Genomic DNA, 26,610 nt, shown 5'->3' with positions numbered 1-26,610 from the left:
TCTGAGGCTCATTTTTACAATGGACCAAAGATCTGAGATAGACAGATAAATGGACCTCAATCTGTTTGGGTTTCCTTTAGATGACGCTCTGGACTGATGGACTGCTTGGGCACACTGATTAGGCAACTCCAAAAGAAGGTTTGAATGAGTGTGTGAGTGAGCATCTTGACCCGAGTCCTGCCCCGAATGACATATAGCTGTACTTAAGGCTTTGACTGATTGATTGATGGATCAGAGACGGGTAGAAAAGACGCAGCTAGCTGGAGAGAAACCATCCACCTTACGATGAAAGACCAATGACATTTTACAGAACTAAAAAGCATGAAAGAATAGTCTATCAGAATGATAGATGGACGATCCACTCAATAAGAGGAGGTGCCTCGTCAGAGAGAGAACCAGATCAGACTTCTTAAGGGGTTTCTCCGGCTTGAAAAAACTCTCCGATGAAAGCAGACGATCGTTGAATCGATTCGCATGTTGATAGATTTGCACACCTTTTCTGGGCATGCACCGTTTTAGCTGACGCAGAGAGGGGATGAGGGAAGGAGAGAAACACAGACATGGAGCGAAAGAGTAGGGAAATGAAAGGTGGAGCTTTGACCTGGTTTTGTGAGACAGAATGAGCACAGAACAAAGGAAGAATACTGAGAGATCTCATAGATATAGAAGCTCATACTGACAAATAATACATACACGGTCCCTTAGCAGAGGAATCTCTACAACATTTTTTCTCAGTGCTGTCTGATTTGTGAAAACACAGATTTGTAACGTGTATTTTAAGCTCTTTGTAATTCAGAAATCGTTAAAATTTTGATCGTTGTAGACCAGACAGAAAAAATGTTTATAATAACACTGCATTAAAGAACTCTTTATGGAAAAAGTGCTGGTAGCTGTACTCCTTAGTGTAGATCTGACCTTTATTCTAATCCATTAACGAAAAGCTTCTTGGAATTACAAATTGATGAACTATGTCTAGTGCAGTGGTGTTTATGTAATAAAATGCTGTGAATATTGGTCTACTTAACGTGAACCTTAAGTGCTTTTATCCTCTACATGAGGGTTCAAAGTTTGCCCATTCACAAGCATGAAAAAAAACAGGTTTGTTTTCTTAGTTTACTGTGCTCTTTGTCTGCCATGTGCTGTGAGTGTGAGAACTGTTCTGTGTTGTGTGGTTGTGTTGTGTCATGCCCCATTTTCACATTTGGTATGGACAGACAAATTGCCTGTCACTAGAAACTTGTTGCATTGCACCCTGTTAGCATAGTGTTAACCTAAAGGTGAAGTGTGTCTGCTGAACTACAATGTTAAAATGCTTTCTTTGATTTATTTTTCTATAGCTGTTCTTTTTGACAAGCGTACTTTTTACTACTGCTCAAAAGATCAGTGTCAGTAAAACAAAACAAAACAATAATAATGGCTTAAAATTAAAGGGTAAGTTCAACCCATAAAGAAAATTCTGTCACTAATTACTCACCCTCATGTCGTTCCAAGGTTTTTGGTCATCTTCGGAACACAAATTAAGAAATTGGGGGGCTATCTGATCCTCCATAGATAGCAACACAATTGAAACGTTCCAGAAACATAGTATATGCATTGGTAAAACAGTCCATGTAACATAAGTGGCTCAATTTCAGTTCTGTGACACTACGCGAAGAAAACAAAAAGAAAACAAAACACAAAGAAAACTAAAATAATTTATTTAACCTTTCTTCTCCCCTGAGTTGTGCGTTTCGTCATTTTGGAGAGTACTTATGACTATTTGACTTATTCAGCGTTGTTTACGTTCGGGGGAACGCTCCGTGTGCATCGTGATGCTGTCTAAAATGGCAGAAGATGTAAATCTGGGAATTCTGATTGCATCAAAAATATCTTAAAAGGTCTAATGAGTTTGGAACGACATGAGGATGAGTACTTAATGACCGAATTTTCATTTTGGGGTGAACTGTCCCTTTAAAAAGTAACGGTTGCTGAAAATTCAGCTTTGCCGACACATGATTAAACTATACGTTATGGCATGGTTTCACAAACGTGGTGAGCTATGAGAAAGCTTAAACATGCATTTTATTAATATTTCATAATATTTTCTAAAAGGAGAGATAAATCGATGGCCCCGAAATTTAAAACAGTTTCATCTGCAATACAAAATGCAAAATGTTTCATCTGCAATACTTATTCGGAAGCAGTATAATAATTATAAAAAGCAATCTCAGTTTAATATTTATAAACAGATATTATTATGTCATTCTGTTTCCACATACAATGGTATGAGTTTTGGGTCAGGCTATCATTCAGACCAATGGTCTGTAAACATGACTTATTTATACAGTTTTAGTAACACTAGTGGTTCAGAAATTACAGACTTCAGCTTTAAAGATACCAAATAGATTTGTGGAAAAAAAAAATTACTGAATTTATTTCATCAAACACATAGCCCCACCCAAACCTCACACCACTGGTTGAGCTGATGTGTCAGGCAGCTCAAATTAACATTACAAGTTTAGCATCGAAATTACATGTCACCTTTAATCTTCACAGTATCATGCAACAACAGCTTACAAGATAAACTTGTTTTGTGGTTGACCACATCCTCGTTCCTGAGATACACTGTACAAGGAGAGCTGTTTGTCTTTGAGAAGAAACAGATATCCATAATGATTGGATCTTCTCTGCATGCTATTGAGCTCTGCGAGCTCAGCGGGTAGCCTTTATAATTTAACCATAATTTTACAGCAGTTTTTTTAATGACGTGTGCCTCGTTTTCTCTCCCTCACACACACTCTCCCTCTCTTCCTCTCTTTTCAGGCAGTTTCAGAGCTCCTGTAGAACATTCCAGAAATACAGCCATGGACCACAATGAACAGTAAAGCTTGAATGGAAAAACAAACCCAGTGGAAATAGACCATACATCTCAAATTCACTCCTGCCCTGATGCTGCTTAAAGGACTGAGCCTGCAAACACTTTCCTCTTCCCTGACTGATGATTTAACTGAGAGTAATAGCCCACAAAATCTAGGGTATGCTTTCTGAACAACAGACCTAAATATAGTCTCGCTGTTTATCCGTTGAGCACATTCTTATCATTTATGTGAATTGGTTTCAACCTTCTTCACCATGACAAGGACTCAGGGATGTCATTGTCATCCTTTATAAAAAGTAAGTGCAAAAAACATCTCGCGAACTAAGCACATTCAATTCAATAATTGATTTAACATAATAAATGCATGCTTTGTCTTCTCCTCCCTTGCTCTCATTTATTCTTTTTCCCTCTCTCCTGTTTTTTTTTTTTCCCCAGGAGCCTATGTTGTTATTGAAAAGAGTGATTGTGGCACACTTACCAATGGGTTTAGCAACCATTAAAGCTTTCAATTAACGGTCATAAAGAGACCGTCTCGGCTCCTTGTCGAAACCTTGTCCTTCGCAATCCGAAACGAGAGCCTGTGTTATTTGAATCGGCAGAAAGTGGACAAACACACCCTCTCCGCTCAGGCGCGATTGGTTGAGTGTGGGGTGGGTGTGCGATGCGGATTGGAGGATGTCGGGGGACTGGGAAGACGACCTTTGTAAGAAGGCGTTGGTGCTGGTGGAGGAACTGTGCTTCCGGTCTGGAGGCCTGAGCCAGAGCGCCAGCTGTCAAGAGTTCAGCTACATGATGAGAGGACCGAACAGACAGCTGAACACAGGTAAGAGCACACCACAACCTGGTAAAAGTATAGTTGCTCCAAAAATTAGTATTCTCTCGTCGTTTGCTCACTTCGTGTTGTTTCAAACCAATACGATGACTTATTTTGAACACAGAAGGAGCTATTGTGCCAGTAGCTCTCTTGTCTATAGCAATGAATTCTCCAGAGCTTTTAAACTACAAAATGTGCACAAAAGCATAATGAAAGTGGTCCATAAGTCTTCTGGCGTTTCTTACAGGTTTGGAATGACAGGAGGGTGAGTCGTACATGATGACAGAATTTTCATTTTTGGCTGAACTATCACTTTAAGGCCCATTCAAAGCATCAATTGCTATGATTTATGTCCTACTTGTAACCAAAATATTGACTTGCACCTGACAAATGGCCTAAAAGGGTAATTTTCTCACTGAGTCATGAGACCAGAAAAGAGCCTCACTGGTCAAAGCTGCTCGTTCATGTAATTGCGCCTGGCTGTTTTTATTTGTATTCACACCGTGCCCACCACAGGTGTTATGGCTGGATGCTGTGTTCAGAGTGAGACTGTCCTGTTTACAGATTTAGTCATTATTGTTTAAATTCCCAAGTGCCCAGTGATTGAAATGGAATTGGACTTGCATTTTCTTTAATATGAAATGGCACAACCGCAGGTAATTGAAATGGCACTGAGCTCCTTGTGAAAAGAAGGAGAAGAAATGAAGCTGCGTAGGCTTTCCTTCCTAGGGTCTTCAAATGCCCAACAATCACCAAAATGGTTGAGGCTGCCAGTTAAAGCTAATCATTAGCTTTATTTCTTGAAGGAATAGTTCACCCAAAATGAAAATGTTTTAATTAGTTGCAAACCTGTTTGTCTTCATTTCTTCAGTGGATACCAATGGAAAAACATGAATAATGTCCCCATGCTTGTGTCCACACAATTAAAAATCAGCTGAAGTTACTCACTCTTACAGTCTTTGCATGGACACCTTTAAAATATTTAAAAATATTCTGCTGAAGAAAAAATCACACAGGTTTAGAAAAACAAGATGATGAATAAATTATAAGAGAATTTTAATTTTTGGATGAATGCTTTTTGCTTTTAAACAATTTCGTTTAAACAGTTTCAGCTGTGAGTGAAAACCAAAACCAAAAATGTTAAAATGGTTTCAAGATGTTTTGCACATGTTTATTCCAATAAATACCACCATTTCAAATGAATTCTGGACATTTGCTTGCATTAACAGGTTTTGACATAATGACTAATTGTTGGTTGTTAGTTATTAGGGCGGTGCTGGATTGAATCCTGCATTTTGAATCATGAGAGATATGCAGTGTCTGAAATTACATTTACATTTTACATTTATTCACTTAGCAGAGGCTTTTAGCCAAAAGCAACTTACAACACAAGCAATTTGTCCAAGGAGAAGTAATATAAATAGCGATACTATACCAAATTTCCAGTTCAACACTAGTGGGAAATTATCACTCAGCATAAAAATAGCATAAAAAAGGCATGTTAGTGGCTGGCAACTTTATTTTTATTTACATGATTTTAAGTCGATTGTGTGAATGATAGTCAGACTCTCACTTATGTAAGCAAAGTGAGCAATTCAAGTCAAAGACATACAAAACCGTCTGCCGAAGAAAACATCTGACACCTGTGATCAAAAGCTAGAAAGCATTAACGTAGCTAAGGGAAACGTGGTTCATGATGTTGTTTTTCTGAATGCATTGCAAAATAGTGACATGCATAGCTGAGCAGGACGGGCAGCTTACCGTAGTATTAATTAGTGGGAAACTGAGGGAAGCTGCCTTAGGCTCTTTAAACTCTTCTGTACTCACAGTATGGCCCATATGTGCACTACAGCTGAAGGGTAGTCATGCTGTCAAGCATAGTGTAACAAGGTGAAACAGACTATTTTTAACCCAGGGTCTCTGTATAAGCCATGGTCACTTACCGCTTACAGGATTGAACATTTCGATTTGGATTTGCGTCTTTATCCGAAGACATTTTGCCACTCTCTATTTTATATTAGAGGGTATATATTAGCACGCTCAGGATAAAACCCAAAAGTCACTCTCACATTTGATTCCTCGTCTTACTGCAGGGTGTTAAGTCACAGCTAGAATGAAATCGTGTGAATGCTTATATTTGCTGATGGAGTAAAACCAAAAATGTGTTTCATGCGTAAGCTAATTGTAGCATAAAGGAGTGCTAAATACTTCTAGCGAATGATTTACTACTAAATATGTGCTGCACAGGAAAAATGTTCAAAAGTTCAGGGACAGTAGGATTTTTAAAATACTTTTATTAAAGGTATAGTTCAGCAAGTTCAAATTAGAAGTTAAAAAAGAAGTTACAATTCTGTATTTATTTTTATTTATTCACCCTCCATTTGTTTCAAACTCATATGATTTTCTTTCTTCTCATGAACACAAAAGGACATATTTTAATGTTAATGGTTATGAGTAACCAAACAGTTGCTGATAGGTAGCATGAAAAAAATGTCAGTGACTACCTTCAACTGATAATTGATCAAAATAAATGATTTTGTGTTCAGCAGAAGAATGAAACTCATACAGGTTTAGAACAACATGAGAGTGAGTGAAACAAAAATTGTATTGGTAACTAGTAACTGCTCTTTTGAGCAAGAACTGATCACCATAAGTCACTATTAAAATTTGAGCTGTTTTTATAATTGCGTAGTTTCCACAAATATTAAGCAGCACAACTGATTTCATCATTGATAAAAATGCTTGAGCAACAAATCATGGTATTAGAGTGATTTCTAAAGAATCAAGTGACACTGAAGTAATGGCTGCTGAAAATAAATTAGCTTGGTCATCACAGGAATATATTACTTTTTGAAATAATATTTCATAGTATTACTGTTTTTGATCAATTAAATACAGAATTGGTACTTATTTACTAAACAACCTGGCATTTAAAAAGTATCTAATATAATAAGATTTGCTGTTTAATATATATTTTGTGAATATTTATTAAAAATATTTCAGTATGCATTATGCAATATATGTCATGTCTTTGTATATTTTTAAAACTTAAGAAACATGTAATTTGTCATTAGCAATAAAATTCAATTCAAGATTACTTTGACTTAAAAATTTGAAGGCTTACTGGATAGATAAAAATAAATGTCATATTATGTAACCGCACATTCCTGCAAGGACAGCTTGCAAATTACTAGCTGCTCTTGCTTTAAGAAGAAATGATGCAACCAAATTAAGCACACAGTTAAGACTCTGTAAAGGGCTGGTGCAACCCTACCCATCTCTCTTCAGGAAGTGGTGATGGAGTAGAAAAGTCTATGAGACAAGATGAAATGAAAGCTTAGCAACGGGGCAGAGCGCCGATCCTCCTGGTTCTGCCAACCCAGAGTTTGTAGATCAAACTCCCTCCCCAGATATACTGCTTTCGAACAGTCTTTTTTCTTTGCAAGCAGATCAATACATTAACCTTTCTAATCCCAAACCCCTCCCGTGTTTAGTTCTCTCTCCATCAGTGTCCGTTTGTTTGGCTCCACATCTTTCATTCCTGCAGTCCCACCTCTCCCGCACCAGCCATCCTTCCCGCTCGCTCGCTCGCTCTCTCTCCATCACTGTCCACTTTTTTTCCGGGTCTGTTTTTCTCACAGGGGAACGCTTGCGGACTTTATTAACCCCTCTCTGCCGCTATCTCTCTCTTACCTCACCTTCGACGTGTGGAGTGAATGTGTTATCTTGACCAGTCAGCCGATGTGTCTGCTTCAACATGTACACTAATCTGTTAGCTCCTTCCCGGCCCCTCCCCCTTTCCCCATCTCCCTTTTTCCTTTGATAGGTCCTCGTTGTTGTATTTTTCCTTTTCATTCCTCCTCTCTGTCAGCTCCTTGCTGGAAAATCCACTTAAAACTGGCATCTAGCAGTTCTTTCGTCTGACTTCTGTAGTGTTCGATTCGTTTCTATGAAATATGAACAGTGGAAAAATTATGGTTCGCTAGAAGAGAGGCTGTTTCAATACAGCCTCAAGTTCAAAAATACAAACTGGAAATAATTTATATACTACTTAAAAATGTAGGCGGCTGTTGTTTATCCCCAGACCTGGAGTTTTTGTTTTACTGCTGTCCACCAAGTAAAGTTACAGAGTTTGAGAGCCACTGTGATAAAGGATGGAGAAAGTAGTGAATATGTTTTAGGTGGTTTCTAACTGGTCTAAAGTCGTCATTTTCTGGCCCAAGCTGCTCATTTCCAGTGTCAAAGTGGTCATGTTGATTCTTGGATCATGGTCGGTAGTAAAGCAGCTCATGACCAGCCTGCTTCAACCAGCGAACGATTTATGACCTGCTGGAAAACATGTTTAGGACTTTCTCCATCCTTTATCTTAAATGTTTTCAGCTGGTGGGCCACAGTAAAACAAAAATTGTGGCCCACCTAACACTCCAGGTCTGGGGAGAAACAACAGCTGTCTACATTTTTAAGTAGCATATAAATAATCTTCCCTTTATAGCTTTGAAACTTGAGGCTGTTTTAAAATAGCCTTGCTTCAGCAATTCATAATTCTCCTATTGTTCACGTTTCACTAAAATGAACGTCTTGTAGCTAATGAACCCGAATAGAGTGCATCCAACATTTGACAGGTACTACTGTTAGAATTGATGCAACAGAAATATTATCACAATTTTAACATAGTTATTCTTATGCAGTTATTATTAGTTAATGTTGACACATTAAGTCTTTTAAATTTTGAATATTTAAAATGGCTGTATTTAGAATTTATAATGAAATCTATTATTTATCACGATTATTTAATACATTTTTAATCCTTTACATACACAGTGACTTGCATGTGACAGACTACTTCATCGCAATCGTCCTTCCTTCCCCTGTCTCCCTTCTTTCTCTATTTCCCTCTTTCCTCCATTAATATCTCTGATCTCCTTTCCTGTCCCACTCTCTTCCGTTTTCTCCTCCTATTTACCTTTTTCTCACTCTCTCTATCTGCGTCTTGTTCTTCAAGCTGACAGATCAGTCCCTTCTCTCCTCCCTCTGTCTCTCTCTCTGATCATATCTTTGAACAAGTAGTGATTAATGACATACAGAGACTGATGAATTATTCACCAAAGAGAGACAGAAAGTACAGAGAAAGGAAGAAGGAAAACAGCAAGAGGGAGGATGAGAGGGGTGAAAGGAGAGGAGTAAGATGGAGGGGGAGAAAGGAGGAGGAGGGCACAGGAGAGGCAAAGGAGACAAATGATGAAGGTGGTGTTAGATGAGGATGGAAAGCATGATGTCTTTCCAGATGTGTGCGTATGTAGTCATGCCAAGGTTTCAGGAATGAAATTTTAATAATTGTTTGCTCATAGTATGACCCATGTGCGCTGTTGCTGAAGGGTATTAATGCTGTCAAGCATACATTAATAGGTTGAAACAGAAAAAAAAACATATTACATTTTTGTATATAAAAAATTACCTAATTTATTTAACCTTTTATATATTTATTTCTAAGTGAATTTATTAGACAATGCACTCATGTTGTGAAGCATGGTTGTGAAGCATGGTGTGAGAACACAATTTTCACAATATGCTAATTTTACCAAAGGCTTCCAAAGTAGAGCCAAGCCTCTTGATTCAGATTTTGACATTTGTTCTTCCTTCCCATTTTATGTTGGATTACTGAAATCTTCTCTGTTTTATGACTGCTTGCAGTCCAAAGAATTTCTCTTCCTGTTATTCCAGTTTCATTTCCATTCCAGCATCCTGTGAGACGTGGCCAAATCAATTAAAATTCTAAATTGCAAATTGAAAGGGAGCCAATTCTGACTTTTGTCCAGCCCAGACTGGTTCTTTGGAGACCTGCGAATGTGTGAACCATGCGTGGAGGAAAACAGACTAGTTGGGAGCAGAAGCAAAGATGGTGGAACAAAAACTGAGAAAGACGGCATGACGGAAAGGAAAATAAAGGACGTGCTGACAGTCATACGTTATAACCTCCTTGCATAATAGAAATTACAGAGTAGCTCAAGGTAGAACCACCCTGGGGGCTTTTAGAGCTGGTGGGTGTTGCGTCTGAGGAAGTGATGTGAGTGCAGGGTAAGCGGAGGAACTATGTGGGTGAGAGATCTGAATAGAGCTCTTGAGAGTCAGGCTGACAGACAGGCCCTTTGTTTTTCTTGATTGGCAGGCACTTGTTTGTCCCTGCTTGTTGGAGAGTAGCTGTTGTACTCAGTCTGGTGCTGAAACCGAGTTGCCAAAGTCTCATTTTTTCAAGTGACTCACTCATGCGCACCCTTAGAAATTGTTATTAAAGGCTGCATGATTGAAAGCTCATACTCTGTGAGAGACAGAGTCATAAGGCTTAATCACAGTTTAGAGGACATCTTTGTGGAAATTGTCATTGGCATTGACACTTCTTCTGCTTGGAAATAAATCCATCGTTTTCTTGGCTTTGTATTCAGATAAGAGCTAGTGAATGTTGGGAGAGCCGGTGGTAATTTACAGGCACAATGCGCCATCTCCTTTCCTTTTTCTCCTTCTGATCCTCTCTCTCTCTCTCTCTCTCTCTCTCTCTCTCTCTCTCTCTCTCTCTGTGTACTTCCTTCGGTTTCTCCCAGTCATTCCCTAAGCGCAGCATCTGTCTGCCAACACTACCTCATTTGCACATTTTTCTTTTCAAATATCTCTGCGTTCATCCTCCCAGGTTATGCAATCAAGCTTGTTACCTAGAGTTGGGAACTTTTTTTTTTTAAATTGCGTACTATAACCGATTGATTTCCATGATGTTAGTTTCATTAATGTTTCTTGAATGTCTGCGTTCATCTTCCAGTAATGTATTACTAAAGCTCTACTTAATCTATGGCGCTATGGCAAAAAAAAAAGAGTTTGCAATGGCAGGTGAATATGATAAGAGAGAAAGATAGCTAAATTATACACATAATAAATAGACAAGAGAAGTCAAAAATAAAAAAGAAGTCATAGATAAGGCAGCTCATTTTTTTCAAGTTTTAATATTGCTCCCAGTAGCGTAGGATTTTGACAGTGGTGTAGGTTTTTGTCACAATATCTGTTCTTTATAATGAACTGGTCAAAAAGACAGCGAGTTGTCAGTCTAATGTGTTTGAATCAGTCTAATGACTCACTCACTGACTGAATCGATCACTGAACCACAACTCGAAATGAACCGAGAATGCCTGCTGTGTGTACTTAAGGTTTGTGTTGCTTAAATCAATGTAATACATAACTGTTTACATACATAAATATATATATATATATATATATATATATATATATATATATATATATATATATATATATATATATATATATATATATATATATATATATAGACCAAGTCATAAAAAAATAATTTGAATAATTATTAATAAAACAAAAGCATTCAGTGGAATTTAACACAGAATTATTCCTTCCTTTTTTTATTTTGTATTCATATTTAGCGTATAATTAGGGCCAATTATTCTCAAAGAATCACTGGTGTAATAATTAAAAACCAAAAACATTCACTGGAATTTTAACCAAAATCATTAAATTGTTACTTTTTTATATAAAGTATATGTCTTTTGTATACAGTTAGGACCAATTTATTCAAGTCCTAAAGAAAGCATTACTGTAATTATAAAGGAAACATTTTTAAGCATTCATTGTAATATGAGCCAGAATCATTCAGCTCCTTAGGATTTTTGTTACCTCTCAAGGTTGTAATAAATCAAACTCCCTCTCTCTCTCTCTCTTTCTATTTCAGAGATCTCAGTGAGTCTGCTCTCCGTCATTGTAACATTCTGTGGCATCGTGCTGCTCTCTGTCTCTCTCTTCGTCTCCTGGAAGCTCTGCTGGTTGCCGTGGAGAGATAAGGAAGGCGGGGGTCTGAGCTTGACGTCGGGTCTCCTGCCCGGCGGGGCCGGTTTGGGTGGGGTCGGAGGTGGAGGGGGCTCTTCGCTCCTTCCTCCCTTGTTGCAGAGGAAAGATACTCACTCCTCTTCCTCGCTGTATCCCTCACTCTCCCAGCATGGCCAGCATCACCCCCATTTCTCTGACATGATGGGGGTGGAGGGCGGAGGGGGCTGGTGGTGGGGGTGTGGTTGGGGTCCTCAGGAGATGCAGGAGCACTCTTACCTAGACATGGACTCTTATCCCAATAATGCTGGTGAGCAAAAGCCTGCTGTGTATCAAACTCAGAAGCACTACTTTACTGTTTGTGAGACCTAAGAGCCAGTGATTGTTGTTAATTATACACCATTCTCTTAACTACTCCTTTCATCTTTTTTGTGGCTTCTCTTGTTTTTAGCAAACCTTAAGTTGAGCCAGACATCTCCCGAGTTGCCCCCAGCAACAGAAGGAGGCTCAGCTGCGAAAGACCTGCCCAATGCCCATTCCCAGCAGCAGGTCACCACCAGGTCAGTGACCTTCTCCTCTTGTTCCTGTCCGTGCTTTCTATGTGTGTGTGTTTTACAGGATGATGGAGTGAGCGTGTGGTTTTGTCTTGCAGAATGTGTGCAGAATGTTATATTGAAGTGAAATGTTATGCTCTTTTTACTTGCTTATGCTACTGTTTTTTTTCTTATTGTATAATGTTGTAAAATACAGTTAAAAAAACATTTTCTATGTGTCATAAATGTATCTTCAAATGTAGTTTATTCCTGTTGGGAGAGGAATAACTGATAATGATTACTGAAATGATTCTAAAATGCTGATTGGATGCTCAGAAAACATTTCTTATTATTAGCAATGTTGTGCTGCCTAATAACTGGGTGAAATCAGCAATAGAATCAGCATCGTTTGTAACACTTTACATGCCTTTACTGTCTCTTTTTGTCAATTTAATGCATCCTTGCTGAACAAACGGATCATTTGAATTATATTATGTATATCACTTTTTAATGCAGTATAACAGCACATATGTGAACCTGGACCACAAAACCAGCCTTAAGTCGCTGGGGTATATTTGTAGCAATAGCCATTGTATAGCCATTGTAGCCTATACATTGTATAGGTCAAAAGTATTATGTTTGTTTAATGCAAAAATCATTACGATATTAAGATCATATTCCATGAAGTTATTTCTCTAAGGACTTGGACAACTTTTAAGGTGATTTTCTCATTAGTTAGATATTTTCCATCAGATTCCAGGTTTTGAAATGGTTGTATCTAAGCCAAATATTGTCCAAACCACGCATCAATGGCAAGCATATTTATTCAACTTTCAGACACTGTATGAATTTATAAATGTATACATTTAATTTAATTGACGCTTATGACTGGTTTTGTGGTCCATGTTTAAATTTGTGTGTATTTGGATCATATTTTTGTCAGGTCTAAATAGAACAGGTTAAAATATTCATTAATTTCACAATTTCCCTTGGGGTTAAATACCTTGATACAGGAACCTTACTGGATTATAACCCCAAAATAAAAAAAGAAAAGAAATGTAGGTCTATACATTACTATATTATTATATATTGTATAAAACCAGAAAACATAGCAAGCTTTATTTTGTTATGATTATGAAGCACATAAAAGTATTTTACTTCTGAGTTTTGATTATCAGATTCTCATTAGATTCTCATTATGATAGTACAGTATTCTTTGTAATATACTATCATAAAAAATGTAATTAACGTAAATTAAAGGCAATGCTAAAAATACCACGGTGAGTAATGCTTGACATTTACTTAATTCCTTCATTTGCATTCACATAATCTCCCTTGCTCAATTGAATTAGCAATTATTAGCGACAATGCATTGCAAAAAAATCCAAATGGTCGAAATATGCCTTCTTTTCATAAATATCATCCGAAGATGTTTCGTTTTCGCCTCACAAGTCCTCGTGTTTGTCTATACATGCATTCACCTTCTGGTCTCTCTCCAGGCCTAAGCCCATGACTCACCAGCTTTCCAGCCCTGATTTCCACGGCGAGGAGAAGAGTGAGCAGCTGACCAGCATCGGGCAGATCAAACCAGAACTTTACCGGCTGCGCCAGGGAGACCAGGGGGATGGCAAACAAGACACCTGCGGCAAAATCAGCTTCCTCCTGCGCTACGCCTTCAAGTGAGTCCACTCAGATCCATCTCGTATGGAATTGTCACACAATGTGGATCCATGCCTCTCAATACATCAGTGGGTTATAAATAGAGCTCATCGGCAGGACTCACAATTGAAAAGGCGAGCTGGAGAAAGAAGCAGGGGAGTTGCAGTCAGCACAATGAGTTATAGTCAGGCCTGCCGTGGGCAGCCCGTGCACGTCAGACCGGGTCCTTTATTTTGCCGTCACGCAGAGGGACATTAGAATGGTGGAAAGTGCTGATGTTTGAGAAATGAAGAAAGGAGAGGCTGTTTCACTCATGAATTATATATGACCAGCCACTTTAAACAGCACAGCCTGTCAACACATAATAACACAGCACTGTGTTACGGCCAGAATTACAGAGGAGGCCGAGGGAGAGAAAGAGATGAAGATGGGTGAGTGGAGATTGATATCTCATTCCTTACACATAGGGAGCAGTTCAAATAAATGATTTGACACCTCTGTCCCTGTTCATTACATTATCGGTCTATTATGTTCTGCTCCGACTTCCAAGGTGAGCATGTCACGATTGCGTGCGCGGGTGAGATGGAAAGCTTAAAGGGTTAGTTCACCTAAAAATAAAAATTTGTCCGTTTCTTTTGTGTTGCTTCAAACCTTGTCTTTCTTACTTCTTCGAAACAAGTAACGAGATGTTTAGAGGAATGTCTAAGCTGCTCTTTTGCATATAATGAACAGCCGTGATCTCCCTTCACTTTTTTTTTTTGTATGGAAAAGAGCAGCTTAGACTTTTTGTGCTTGGAGGAAAGAGGGATTGAAACAATCACGGTGAGCTGGTGCTCAGCAGTATATTACTGAAGACTTGATAAACAGGTAGAACTTTTGTCAGCCAGTTTAGATTAGCGGTTACAATGGTTTGTGATTTGCATGTGTTATAAACTGTATCAGTTTAAGCACATAAAGCCAACTGTAACACAGCATCTGGGTACAGAATCCAGTTCATGTAGTTGATTGCATTTAAAGGCATAGCTCACACAAAAATTAAAGTTCTGTTATTGCTCACCCTCATGTCTAAAGCCATAAGACCATCATTTCATCATTTCATTTTGATGAAATCCGAGAGCTTTCTGACCCTGCAAAGACAGCACAGCAACTGACATGTTCAAGGCCCAGAAAGATAGGAAGAACATTGTTAAAATAGTTCACGTGGTTCAATCTTTCATCTTTGATGAAACTACTAGAAAACTTTTTGTTCAATTCCATTTCTTGGTTTCTTGTAGTTAGTTTATTTGATAAATGTTTTCATTTTTGAATGTATACTTCATGAACTTGACAACTGTTTGCTTATTATATTATATTAAGTAGGCTTTTATTAGTTCTTGCATAGTTTTATGCAATTAGTTTTATTAATTAGAATCGTAAATTTCATTGTCGTCTAAAGTTTTGTCGTTTTTTCTGCAAAAATAACTTTATATGTTATCATGAAATGAAATTACCCATGTATAAATATATATATATTTTGGATAATTTCGCCCACCTGTAGTGTGAGTAAATGAACAGAATTTATTTTTAAAACAAGTGCAAATGGAAATGTTACTCAGCGTTTGCACGAGCGCTAGCGGCCAAGATTGTTTCTCATCCCCATGTGTGTTTAATTGACATCATCACACCTCCTGCTATGCTGTTGCGTTTGCAATACATCAATGCGAATATGTCACAGCTACAAGCATTTTGGGAATAGCGAGCAGGTTGACACTGTCAGTCAGAGTCGCATCCGGTGGGACGTAGCTTTCTATCAGCACAGCAGTTGGCCGATAACACATGCGGCGCGGAGGGAACAGCAGCTATTTCTAACCCATTGTCTATGAGGGTTGGAGCCGAATGTTGTTTTATTATTATTTTAATTTATCCATCTATTTGTCAGATTCCAGCTGAGTGCCGATCATTGCATTTTCTGGACGAATGCTTTTAGACAGCATGTGCATGACTTTTGTTTGAGGTCTTGTTTTGTTTCGTAGTGATATTGTGGGGTGGGGGGGTGCCGTGACTTAATAATGAAAAGTCGTTGTGCAGTGCAACAGATGACTTTGGGGGGATGGTGTGGCTTTAAATGCTCGCTCTAATGTGGGCAGGATAGAGCCTGTCATTTTCAATCATAGCCCTGAGTGCTAATGGCACCCTGCGTTTCTACAGACCAGCCTGATTTAAAGTGTGCTGTTGTTCTGCATGCCACTTGACGTGAGATTCATTTCTAATTCCACTAAACTGATATAATGTATATTAGACTGGACAGCTCGAAATGCATCTGGATGAGATCTTGAAATGTCAACAAGTATCTTCTTTTTTGCAAACTGATGTAATTTTACTATTAGCAAGCATGTCTTTTTGGCCTCACATGCTGACTGAGATGAAATCGCAGGAAATTTCTGTGTCTTTGCGCCATTGGTTGCTAGTTAATGAACTGAATTGACCACTATCCAACAATTTGATTATCAACCGATGTGTTTTCTGTGGAAGTAAAGAGCATGACATTAATAATGTATGCGTGTGTATATTTATATATATATATATATATATATATATATATATATATATATATATATATATATATATATATATATATATATATATATATATATATATATATATATATATATATATACATGGCCATAAAAAGTTTAGGATCAGATTTACTTTTTTACTGGAATTAAAATGTTGCAATTACTTCAGCAAATATATATATATATATGAAACTGTATACCAACTTTATTGAACAAACATTTTTTTTGCATAAGTCAAGCTCTGCTATCACATCAGTTGCAGTCGCTCATATTACTGGAAATCACCAAGTGTCCTTAAAAAGGAATGTCTAAAAATCTCTGTCAGCATGAACAGCCATTTAATACAATACAATATACAATAATGAATGATTCAGTATGTCACTTACAAATTGGATGATAATATCACACGATTAATTTATTTGCTTCCGAGCTGATTGGTTCAGATTTGTACCATGTCACATTCTTTATGATCGTCACGTCAGTCTAAGGCCGTATTGGATTTCTTACAGTGTTCTCCCTCCCCCGGCGGCGCTGATTTGTTTAAGCGTCCTAATGAAAGGGTGACGCATTTGTTAACGCTGAGAGACACATTCTAACAAGGCCTGATTAGCAACCACAGAGGTTCCCCCGCCTCTCTTATTTACATCCGCACAAACACTGGGTGAGCCTTGCGCTTCAGAAGTTCACGGTCGTGCTGTGCTTGGCACCAGACCGCAACAACCCCGCTGCAGTCTAGCCATGAAATGACCTATGGTTTGCTTCGTAATAAGCTCTGGATTATTTATAAAGTCCGGTGTTGGAGGCCACAGTCATTGCATTGCGCATCAAATATTCATGTCTTTATATTCACATTAGGGATGTATTATCTCATATATTCACGTTCGTACAAGATCTATTTAGCTTGCGCAGCACAAGTACGGCTCCGTCCATCTGTCAATTAATTCCAAGCCGTTGAGCCGGGCTGTACAATTGGCACCTCCTCTCTTTTTTCCCCGTTTTCCTGAACCTGACAGCCATTGAGCCTCACTGAAATCAATGCTGCAGCGCTGTCCCGATATTGGCCTGGATGTCAGCCTGTTTCAACATAAACCGACGCTCTTGTCATTGCTGCTCAGATGACGCTGAAATGAACCCACGCTCAGGCTAGCGAGCACAGAAATTTCCAGATAGTTCAAAGTGAATTACGGTGACGCTGACATGTCTTTCTTACAGCACGGAGCAGCTGGTGGTTAAGATACTGAAAGCCCTGGACCTCCCGGCGAAGGATGCCAATGGTTTCTCCGATCCTTATGTCAAGATCTACTTACTGCCTGATAGGAAGAAAAAATTTCAGACCAAGGTATCTTTTTTTATCCTAGCGAGGCAGCAGTCAGCTCGCTGCTTTTACAATAATCCACTGTTCAGATGGCAGACCCTCTTAGGACTCATTAAGATCTGGTTGCGTTTCTCAGCCTGCCTGTGGATTTTTTTCTTTTTTTTTTTCCCAGTGCCCCAGTTCATCTAAAAATACATCTCTATCAGCCGGTGCATTTTAAATTAACTTTATGCATTTGCAGTTTTGATGTTAACCAATCTCTTGTTCACTCCCTTCACTCACTTTTCCCTCTTAGCTCCTCTGCTTATCTAATTTCCTTCACTTTCTCTCATTTCCACTCGGGCTTTCCGTGGCTCTGGTTCGCAGGTGCACAGAAAAACTCTCAACCCGGTTTTTAATGAGACGTTCCAGTTCGGCGTGCCCCTGGCCGAGCTGCACTCGCGCAAGCTCCACTTCTCCATCTACGACTTCGACCGCTTCTCCAGACATGACCTCATAGGTCAAGTGGTGGTGGAAAACCTGCTGGACTTCAGCGAGGGCACCGGGGAGAAGCCAATTTGGAGAGACATCGTAGAAGGGACCGCGGTGAGATAATGACACAAACACATATTAAACCTTCATTAGACCATAAACAGAGTGATGAGAGTACTTGATAAGGGTTAAGGCTAGGAGGGAGACAGCACTGGATACTGGATATGCACACATCAATATAGCATACTTTTTGTCATACTGACTGTTAGGGTTGCACCATTCATTTTAATCACAATTACAATTATGGATGCCACAATTACATAATCATTCAAAGCGTCAGTTAATCGTTCAAAATCCACTTATGTTATTCTGTGTGCTTAAGATGTGTTCTTTACTTTCTACATGTCATCTTAATGGTTTCTGCATTGCTTTAATTTAGATTTAGTATAGCATTATAATGCTATGCGTATTTTGTATTTTATCTTTCTTATTTAAAGAGTCCGATGTATAATTCACATCTTAGGCTTAATACTATAAAGAAGAGATTTTTTTAGTTGTTCTTAGCTTATTTTGGTCATGTGGTTGCTTCGAGCAATAATATAAATATCATTTCATTTAAATTGTGCTGATTGTAATTAATAATCAAAGTTTCAGTTTCGGAGGATTAACGACAATTTAGATTTTTGTCATAATCATGCAGCCGTACTTACTGTACGACAATAATTTCTATTTAGCATTAATGTAAGGGATAGTTTTAGGTTTGGCTTAGGTTAAAACACAATCTAGTAGGTCGTAAATATAATTTCATTGTTAGTTTCCCATCAAAGCTGTATCCCTTCTAGCCACAACCGTTTGATAGCATTGTGTTTTTGTTGTTTTAGCACTTGATTTATGCAAATTACATAACGCACAAACATGGCAAAAAACTGTTCTGAGTGCTAGGGTGTGAAGGATGCAGAACGCTGCACTACAACAGATGTTCGACTACTATATTGAGACCCTACAGCACGGTTATTCAACTTCAGTCCTGGAGGGCCACTGTCCCAGGGAGTTGAGTTACAGCCCTGATCAAACACACCTGCGGGCAATTTTTAATAAATCCTTCACCCAAAAATTATTCTAAACTCGTAATGCTGACTTTCTTCAGCAAAACAGAATAGAAAGTATTTCTTAAGAACGATGGTTTCCGATCTTTTTTGGTTACTGTTGGTTGCCATTATGTGGACAAAAAAAATTATTTTAGGTGAACAGTTGATTAGATTGTTGAGTTGTGTTGAAGCTTGGTTAAATCTAAACCCTGCTGGAAAGTGGCCATCCAGGCCCTGAATAGAATAGGCTTGCTGAACAGCATGTAGTAGACAGCAGTAGAGACAGGAAGTCAAGGGGAGAGAGAGGGGCAGGGTGGCAACATGACCTGGGCCAGACTCAAACTTGTGAGCACCACTGCTCAATATGTCAAAGCACTCACACTGAACACATCGGCATCACGCCAACACCTCAATAGGAAATGCTGGAAGTGTGCTTGACTACACCAAACTTCTGGATGTGTGCCAAGATACTTCTTCTTCTCCTTTACTTGATCATCATTTGATAAATTAGTTCTGTCGTCAATAAAAATATGCACAAATGTCTCTTTTGAGCAGAACTGCTTTCCCTGGGCAGTACATGCGCAATGTTAATTATGCATGACAAATAGCACTGAGTTTTGTGAATAAAGTAAATCTCCACTGAGTCTACACAAAAAAAATTAACATCTAAATTAACTGAAGTCCAAAATATTGTTTAATTTCTCCTGAAAACGTTCACTTTTTTAAACAATTTTGTAATGACTAAATCAGGTAGAAATAGCTCTTTAAGGCAATCGAGTTTTACCATGTGATGTATCTAGGAAGGAGGCATGTTTATCCTGGAAAAAAATTATTTTACATTGAATGAAGGCATGTTTGTCCTGTTTTCAGAGTGGTATATGATTTAAGACGCAACACGGTTTAGTGAATTTCAATTTGCACTGGATTTCATCAGAACTTAATTACATCAAAGCCAGGACTGATTCTTTAATAATGGAGGTATCTTTTATGGTACTTGCATATTTCTCTTAAGAGCAGTTGAAAAGCCCTTTTTTATATTCATGAGCCGTTTTTCAGAATTGAACATCATGCGTGATTACATGCTAAGTTGATGATGATGATGATGATGTGTCCTTGGGGATATTGGTAACAGAGGTGTGAGGAGATCTAGTGATGCATGCGCTCGTCCTTCCAGAGAAAATTACATGGAATTAGTGAAGGTCAACTGTGCAAAGGAGCCTTTTTTCAAGAGCACTCCAGAAATTGCCACTGCATCTTAATGGAGCAGTTTTTAGAAACATTTTTATCATCATTGTAGAATATTGTTATTTTAAAATGTGTTTGTACCTTTGGTGAACAGAGAGAATAAATCAAATCAAACGCAAGCTGCAGTGTGCTTAAATAAGGTAGATGAAATTTTCCACAGCACGACTAGGTCAAATGAAGGAAAGAAGATAAACCTGGCACCATCTACCCTGTCTGACAAGACAAACCTAAAAATTATTCAGTGATGCATGCTGGATTTGAGTATGTTTCTGACATTTGTGTGTCGGACGTATGAATGGATGTAAATAAAATGTTTACACACAGGATTCAGCTCAGGTGGCATTAGCAGATTTACCTACTCAGCTGGTTCAAAAAAAAAAAGACTAATTTTTCGAGGTACTGGTATGTAACAAAACAAAAAACAACAAAAAAAAATCACATCACGTGGATGGACACAGACCCACAGCTGGCAGCTCCTATAGTTCTTGGAGATGTACTTCAGATGCTTGACGTTTCTGATGAAAAATTGCAGCTCTTTCTGTTTACCTCTGCTACCCTTGTTCTTTTTTTCATCATGGCTGATGATTAATTCTGTCTGGCAGAACAAGAACTTGAGAGAAAGATGAAAGGTTCAACAAAGAGGAAAAAACAGGCCTCGCGTCTCTACACATATGCTTCCGTTTGGAGAATCTGCCCATTTATTTTCTTTAAACTCATGCAAGTGATAACATGACAAATGTAAATAAATGTTTAATCTGATTTAAACACAATGTATGGACAAAAAAAGTATAGGCACACTAACTTCTTAATTATTAAATTAATAGATATATATAAAGATACAAAGATTTAAAACATGGTACTGTGATAGGATGCCAATTTTTTAAGTCAGTTTTTGAAATTTCGTCCCTGCTAGACATACCTGTAAGCGGTATTATTGGAAAATGGAATCATTTAGGAACAGCAGAGGAAATTCTTACTAAGTAAAGATGCATTAAACTGATGAATAGAAAATTCAGAAGAACAGCATTTATTTGAAACAGAAATGTTTAACGTCATACATTTCTTTGAATAAAACCACATTTATTCCAAAAATCCTGACAAAAAAATTGCAGTTTTAAACTTATATTACCCTGCAGAACTATTTTCAACATTAATAATAATAATGGATTCTTGAGCTCAAAAGCAGCACATAAATTTGTTTTTAGGGATGATAGCTGTGTAAATTCCATCACAGAATTGTATTAAATTAAAATAACTCACAATAAGGCATTATGGTCACTTCATTTTAAAGACCAATTCTTGCTATTAAACATTTAAAGGGGTCGTATGATGTTGCAAACAACATCATTATTTTCTATATTTGGTGTAATGCAATGCAAAAACAATAAAACACATTACAAACGAGGCATTTGTTGCATCCATTGGAGACATAATTACTGATTATCGTGTCTTGGTACTGTCTTTTTACATGTTGCGCCATGTTGCACCATGCGTCGTAAACAACAAACAACAAGCACTAACACTTTAACACTTTACTGCTCAAAACTCGTGTTTGAATAGTAGGTAGCAGATTATTTAAAAAAATAAACGTAAGTTATTTAAAGGTTGTGAGTCAGAAGCATCAGTCTGTCCTAGCAGAGCTGAAATTGCCTCACTTTATAGTCTCTGTGCAAATCCAGCATAGGCTACTCTCCATGTTTTAAGAATCAGTTCTAAATGCTCTAAACACACTCTAATATTTGTGTTGAACTGTTCTGGAGAAAGTAAAAAAAAAATTGCCCCCCTTTAACTACGAGTTTTGGCTTAATGAACTCCTAATTCGGTGCTTATTAATAGTATATGCATTATAATGACTAATAAACAGCCAATATGTTAATAACAGGCAAGCAGCTGGTGAGAATTGGTAGTCTTCATAGTTTTCAGTCACGTGACCAGTTTAAAGACCTGGAGGGCAAAATATCCATAGATCTGCAGCACAAGCATGTACATTTCTTATCTTCAACACCACAAATATTTATAGCAACTCTGAGAATATAAAACGAAGGTATAACAAAATTCAAGTTTTGGCAATTTGCAAACCAGAGCAATATTTCAGTCATTAAACAGCATGACAAAACATTGTAGAAACATTTCAAGTGGAGTAATAAATTTAAAACAGTAATATTAAAATAACAAATTCAATAATCTCTGTTTTAATGATAAATAGGTTACTTAGGAAAGCAAACGATGCCGAAATATGAATGCATTCTGCTTAACTGTTCCTTATAATGAGAAACCACTTAACGTGAAACTTTGCACATTGCATTTATATTTTGGCTTCATCTGCTTGCCTGTACAAAATATACATCATCAAATTTCACCTTTTAATATCTTCATTTTGCTACATTACTACTTGATGCAAGTTGCATAAAAATAACTGGCGGTCAGTGCAGCGAAGCTTCATTTTACCCCCAGGAGAATCTTCCTATAAAAGTGTGACGTCATGTGAAACCTATTAATACTATAGTGTTACCAATTCTACTGACTTTTATTCAATTAAACGTTTGAATTTGTATTTAAACATTCTCTGTGCAGTAGTCATGGTTTTTACGTTACTGCATTTATCAGATTTACACGATCATAACCTGAGGAAGCACTCCAGAAAAATGTGTTTATCGCAGTGCAGTTCCATGGACTTTCATTGTGAGTGCATTACTTGTAAACACAACGTTCCTCTTGTTTGTAAAAATTCCAAGGACAAGTTGAATTCTGTGGTTATCAACTGCCAGCCAAAGATGCTGTCAATACATCGAGATAAAGAAGTCTGTTAAAAATGTATGATTAAGTATTAAGTCCCAGGCATTCGTTCAGTTTGTCCTTGCATCTTAATAAAACAACAAAGAAAATTATTGAAACTTTTCAAGAAATACGATTTAAAAGTTTCCAGGAACTTAACTTTTTTTGCATTACTTTCGGCATTTGCATTACTCACAATATAACTTCAAAGTGACCCTAGTGACCTTTCCATATGTTTTTTTTTGCTTCTGCAGGAGAAAGCTGACCTGGGCGAGCTGAACTTCTCACTGTGTTACCTACCAACAGCTGGCCGGCTGACCGTCACCATCATAAAGGCCACCAATCTGAAAGCCATGGACCTCACAGGCTTCTCAGGTACCCGTTCTGCTTGTGGTCCCCAGCCGTTCCTCTAATTCCCTCATAATTAACAGCGATACCTCATTAGCACCTCAGACATTGTTAACATTGAGACGTGATGAAACTGCCGCTCATTAATAACCTTGGTGTAACGCGTCCAGCATGTGAATAATGAAATAACATTAAAGGTCACAAAACCATCGGTTCTGAAAGTTGTGAATATCAAATAGCACCTCTAAAAAGTTGAATGTCAAAACTGACACGCCTTATAAAGGTATCAACATCACAGTTATAAGGAAAAGAGACATCTTTAATTAGTGTTGGCTTATTTAATTATCACAGCAAGGCTTAAAGTAATGTAATAAAGATTCCTCTCATAGGACACGATTATGTTGCACTATCACGAAGCATTATGAAAAAGTAATGCTAATGTATCGTTATTGCTAGCTCTATAATTACTGATGTCGTTATTAGCATTAATTTTAATGTTGTCAAAGCATTACACCCTGCTGTTGCAATTTCTTTGACAAATTTTCTCCCTCTGGTCTTCTCAGATCCGTACGTAAAGGCATCTCTGGTTTGTGAAGGTCGGAGGCTGAAAAAGAGGAAGACGTCCATAAAGAAGAATACTCTCAATCCCACGTATAATGAGGCTCTGGTCTTTGATATCCCCAACGAGAACATTGAGAATGTGTCGCTCATCATCGCCGTCATGGACTACGACTGGTAAGATCATGACTGTCTTTCTCATGCTGTGATGGGCTTTGAGACATGCTGCATCCCCGCTGTGATATGAGGCTTGACAGGAAGTGCCCACTTGTAACTTTAGGCGCGCTTACAGGCTGTGTCTCACAGAATTTATTCAGGAACACATGGATTTTCCGTTCATCGAAAGAATAAAGCATTTATTGAAGGTCTGAGGGAGAGCTTCAAATTAGATCAACACAGTGAGTCCAGTCGTGTAAATACTTTCCTATTGTAATATTTCTCTAGTGTAATATATGCTACCGTTTCAGAGTTTGGGATCAGTAATAGTTTTAAGAAACCGATACTCATATTCACACTAAATTTATCCAAAGTGACAGTCAAGCCATTTATAATGTCTATATAAAACACTGTTCTTTTGAACATAGCTGAAGCTTTTTAACGTTGATTTTCTTTGAGCAGCATATTAGTTTTCTGAGGAGTCATGTGACACTGAAGACTGGAGAAATGATGCTTGAAATTCAACAATTCAGGATTATAATTTAAAATGTATTACAATAGAAAAGATTAAAGCATTTAAGTATTTACTTTAAGTTAAACAAACATTTTCCAAAATTGTATTACCAGCATAACAACTGCAGTGAGTGAACTTGCAGTACTTAATAGCATCACATTATTTTTATTTGATCTGAAGAGAATACTGACCATCTGACATCTGACCATTTGTAAAAATTCACATTATAATCACTGTCAGAACATTTTCTTATTTGATTAGTGAATTAGAAATAGAACCTGAAAAATGTCCAGTTTTGTAAAATTATAATATAAAGATCATTTAATATTATGTTTTCTCATTAAATATGTAAACTTTTTAACGTCTACCAATTTAACTGCAAGCTTTAATGTTCAATATTAAACTGTAATTAATAACAAATTTCAGAATAGACCAAAATAGTGCCAGTTGCTCTGTTATTAAAAAACTAGCAATGAATGACTGAATAATGAATGATCTTTTCATGCATTTAAGGATCTCTGTGACCGATACTGATGAGATAGTTTGTTGTTTAATTGGTGAATTAGAATTCCTGTTGCACATTTTTGTATGTATATGCGCTCCAATGAACACCGGGCCTTATGCCCCGTGTGTCAGACTATTCCTGGTGGACTTCTGCACTGTTTTGCATAAAGACAGACATCTCATGAATATACATGACAGCCTAATACTAATGGAAGTGGTGTCTGGTGGTGAGACACTCTGTAACACAGCCAGTGTTTCTTGTCTGGTGGGCACACCTTAAGTCGCCTCTTTTGTGTGTGTGTGTGTGTGTGTGTGTGTGTGTGTGCGTGTGTTTGGGGCTCTTCTTGCTGCACTTCAGTATGATAGACCTTCAGATTGACATTAATGTCTAGGTTTTGTGTGATTCTGTATGTTTTTTACACGCACAGAGTGCATGCACTGCTGGGTGCGTAGTCTAACTTAATGTCACTTTTATAGACATATTTTTTCTCAGATGCATACAAATCGTGTATCAGACTCTATTTTAAGAACCTCTGTTCTGAGGAAATCCACATCTGAGTTTCCCAAATGCGTGTTTGTCGATGCTCTCCGTGATTTCATCCTTTCCCAAAGGCACGCGGCACACCAGCCGCACCTCCTAATGAAGCAGCTCATCTGTGAGCCGCAGATAACGGCTGATGAATTGCTCTTAGCTTTGCTGCATGCCATCTGTGCTAAACGCTCTATTCAGAAGCATTATCAGCTGGATAATAGTCATTTCTAACATATATCTGACATGCTAAACAATCCATTTTGCAGTGTTTTAGCATTTCTGTATTTGAACCGGCTTTACTGCGGATGACGTCACACAGGTGCAGGCAAAGCAGGTTATTTTTGTTTGAGATGAGAAATGTGGTTTATGGAATGCAGATGTTATTCATTTGATTTAAGGCTATTTGCAATACAAAGACTTTGTTTTATATCTTCGATCTAGCTTGACTGACATTATTTTGCATTATTGTTATTAAAATAAAGGCAGGACATAAATCCTGCTAGCACTCATTTCTTTGAGCATGACTTGATTTAGTGTTAGTGGAGCTACTTTGAATCTGTAGCTTCTTAAGCTATGTTGAAGGTGCCAAAGAATGGAAAACGATATTTGCCTTGGGATAGTTAAATAATAACAGTTTTGAAATATTTATCCTCCCTTTGTTCCCTTCCTGCTGTGAGCTACTGAAATTAGCTGCACTTTGAAACAGCCAATCAGAGCAGAGATCAGCTTTGTTATTCACGACCCCTTCCAAATAAGGTAAAAACAAACCTTTATTTGTAGAGACAAATAATAGGGTTGTAAATAGGCATGTATGATTTTTGCTAAATACTTTCTGTGTAGTTAAATAGGATTT

The 26,610-nt window shown here is 37.7% G+C and overlaps 1 protein-coding gene across 1 annotated transcript in view; it reads left to right on the top strand.

The window, feature by feature from the left end:
* The window catches only part of syt3 (synaptotagmin III), a 39,169-nt gene that overhangs the window by 5,204 nt on the left and 7,355 nt on the right, over window positions 1-26,610 (top strand). Inside the window, exons 2-10 of the mRNA XM_043235825.1 lie at window positions 2,803-3,153; window positions 3,293-3,680; window positions 11,413-11,814; window positions 11,956-12,064; window positions 13,537-13,716; window positions 17,464-17,590; window positions 17,933-18,151; window positions 23,400-23,520; window positions 24,057-24,228. Coding sequence (XP_043091760.1) covers window positions 3,533-3,680; window positions 11,413-11,814; window positions 11,956-12,064; window positions 13,537-13,716; window positions 17,464-17,590; window positions 17,933-18,151; window positions 23,400-23,520; window positions 24,057-24,228 — 1,478 coding nt within the window. The 5' untranslated portion in view covers window positions 2,803-3,153; window positions 3,293-3,532. The remainder of the gene's footprint in view (window positions 1-2,802; window positions 3,154-3,292; window positions 3,681-11,412; window positions 11,815-11,955; window positions 12,065-13,536; window positions 13,717-17,463; window positions 17,591-17,932; window positions 18,152-23,399; window positions 23,521-24,056; window positions 24,229-26,610) is intronic.

This window comes from Puntigrus tetrazona, chromosome 3 (assembly GCF_018831695.1).
Source record: "Puntigrus tetrazona isolate hp1 chromosome 3, ASM1883169v1, whole genome shotgun sequence".
NCBI classification, from domain to species: domain Eukaryota; kingdom Metazoa; phylum Chordata; class Actinopteri; order Cypriniformes; family Cyprinidae; genus Puntigrus; species Puntigrus tetrazona.
Note: the sequence above shows the minus strand (reverse complement) of the source record. Positions and strands in the feature narration are given on the sequence as shown.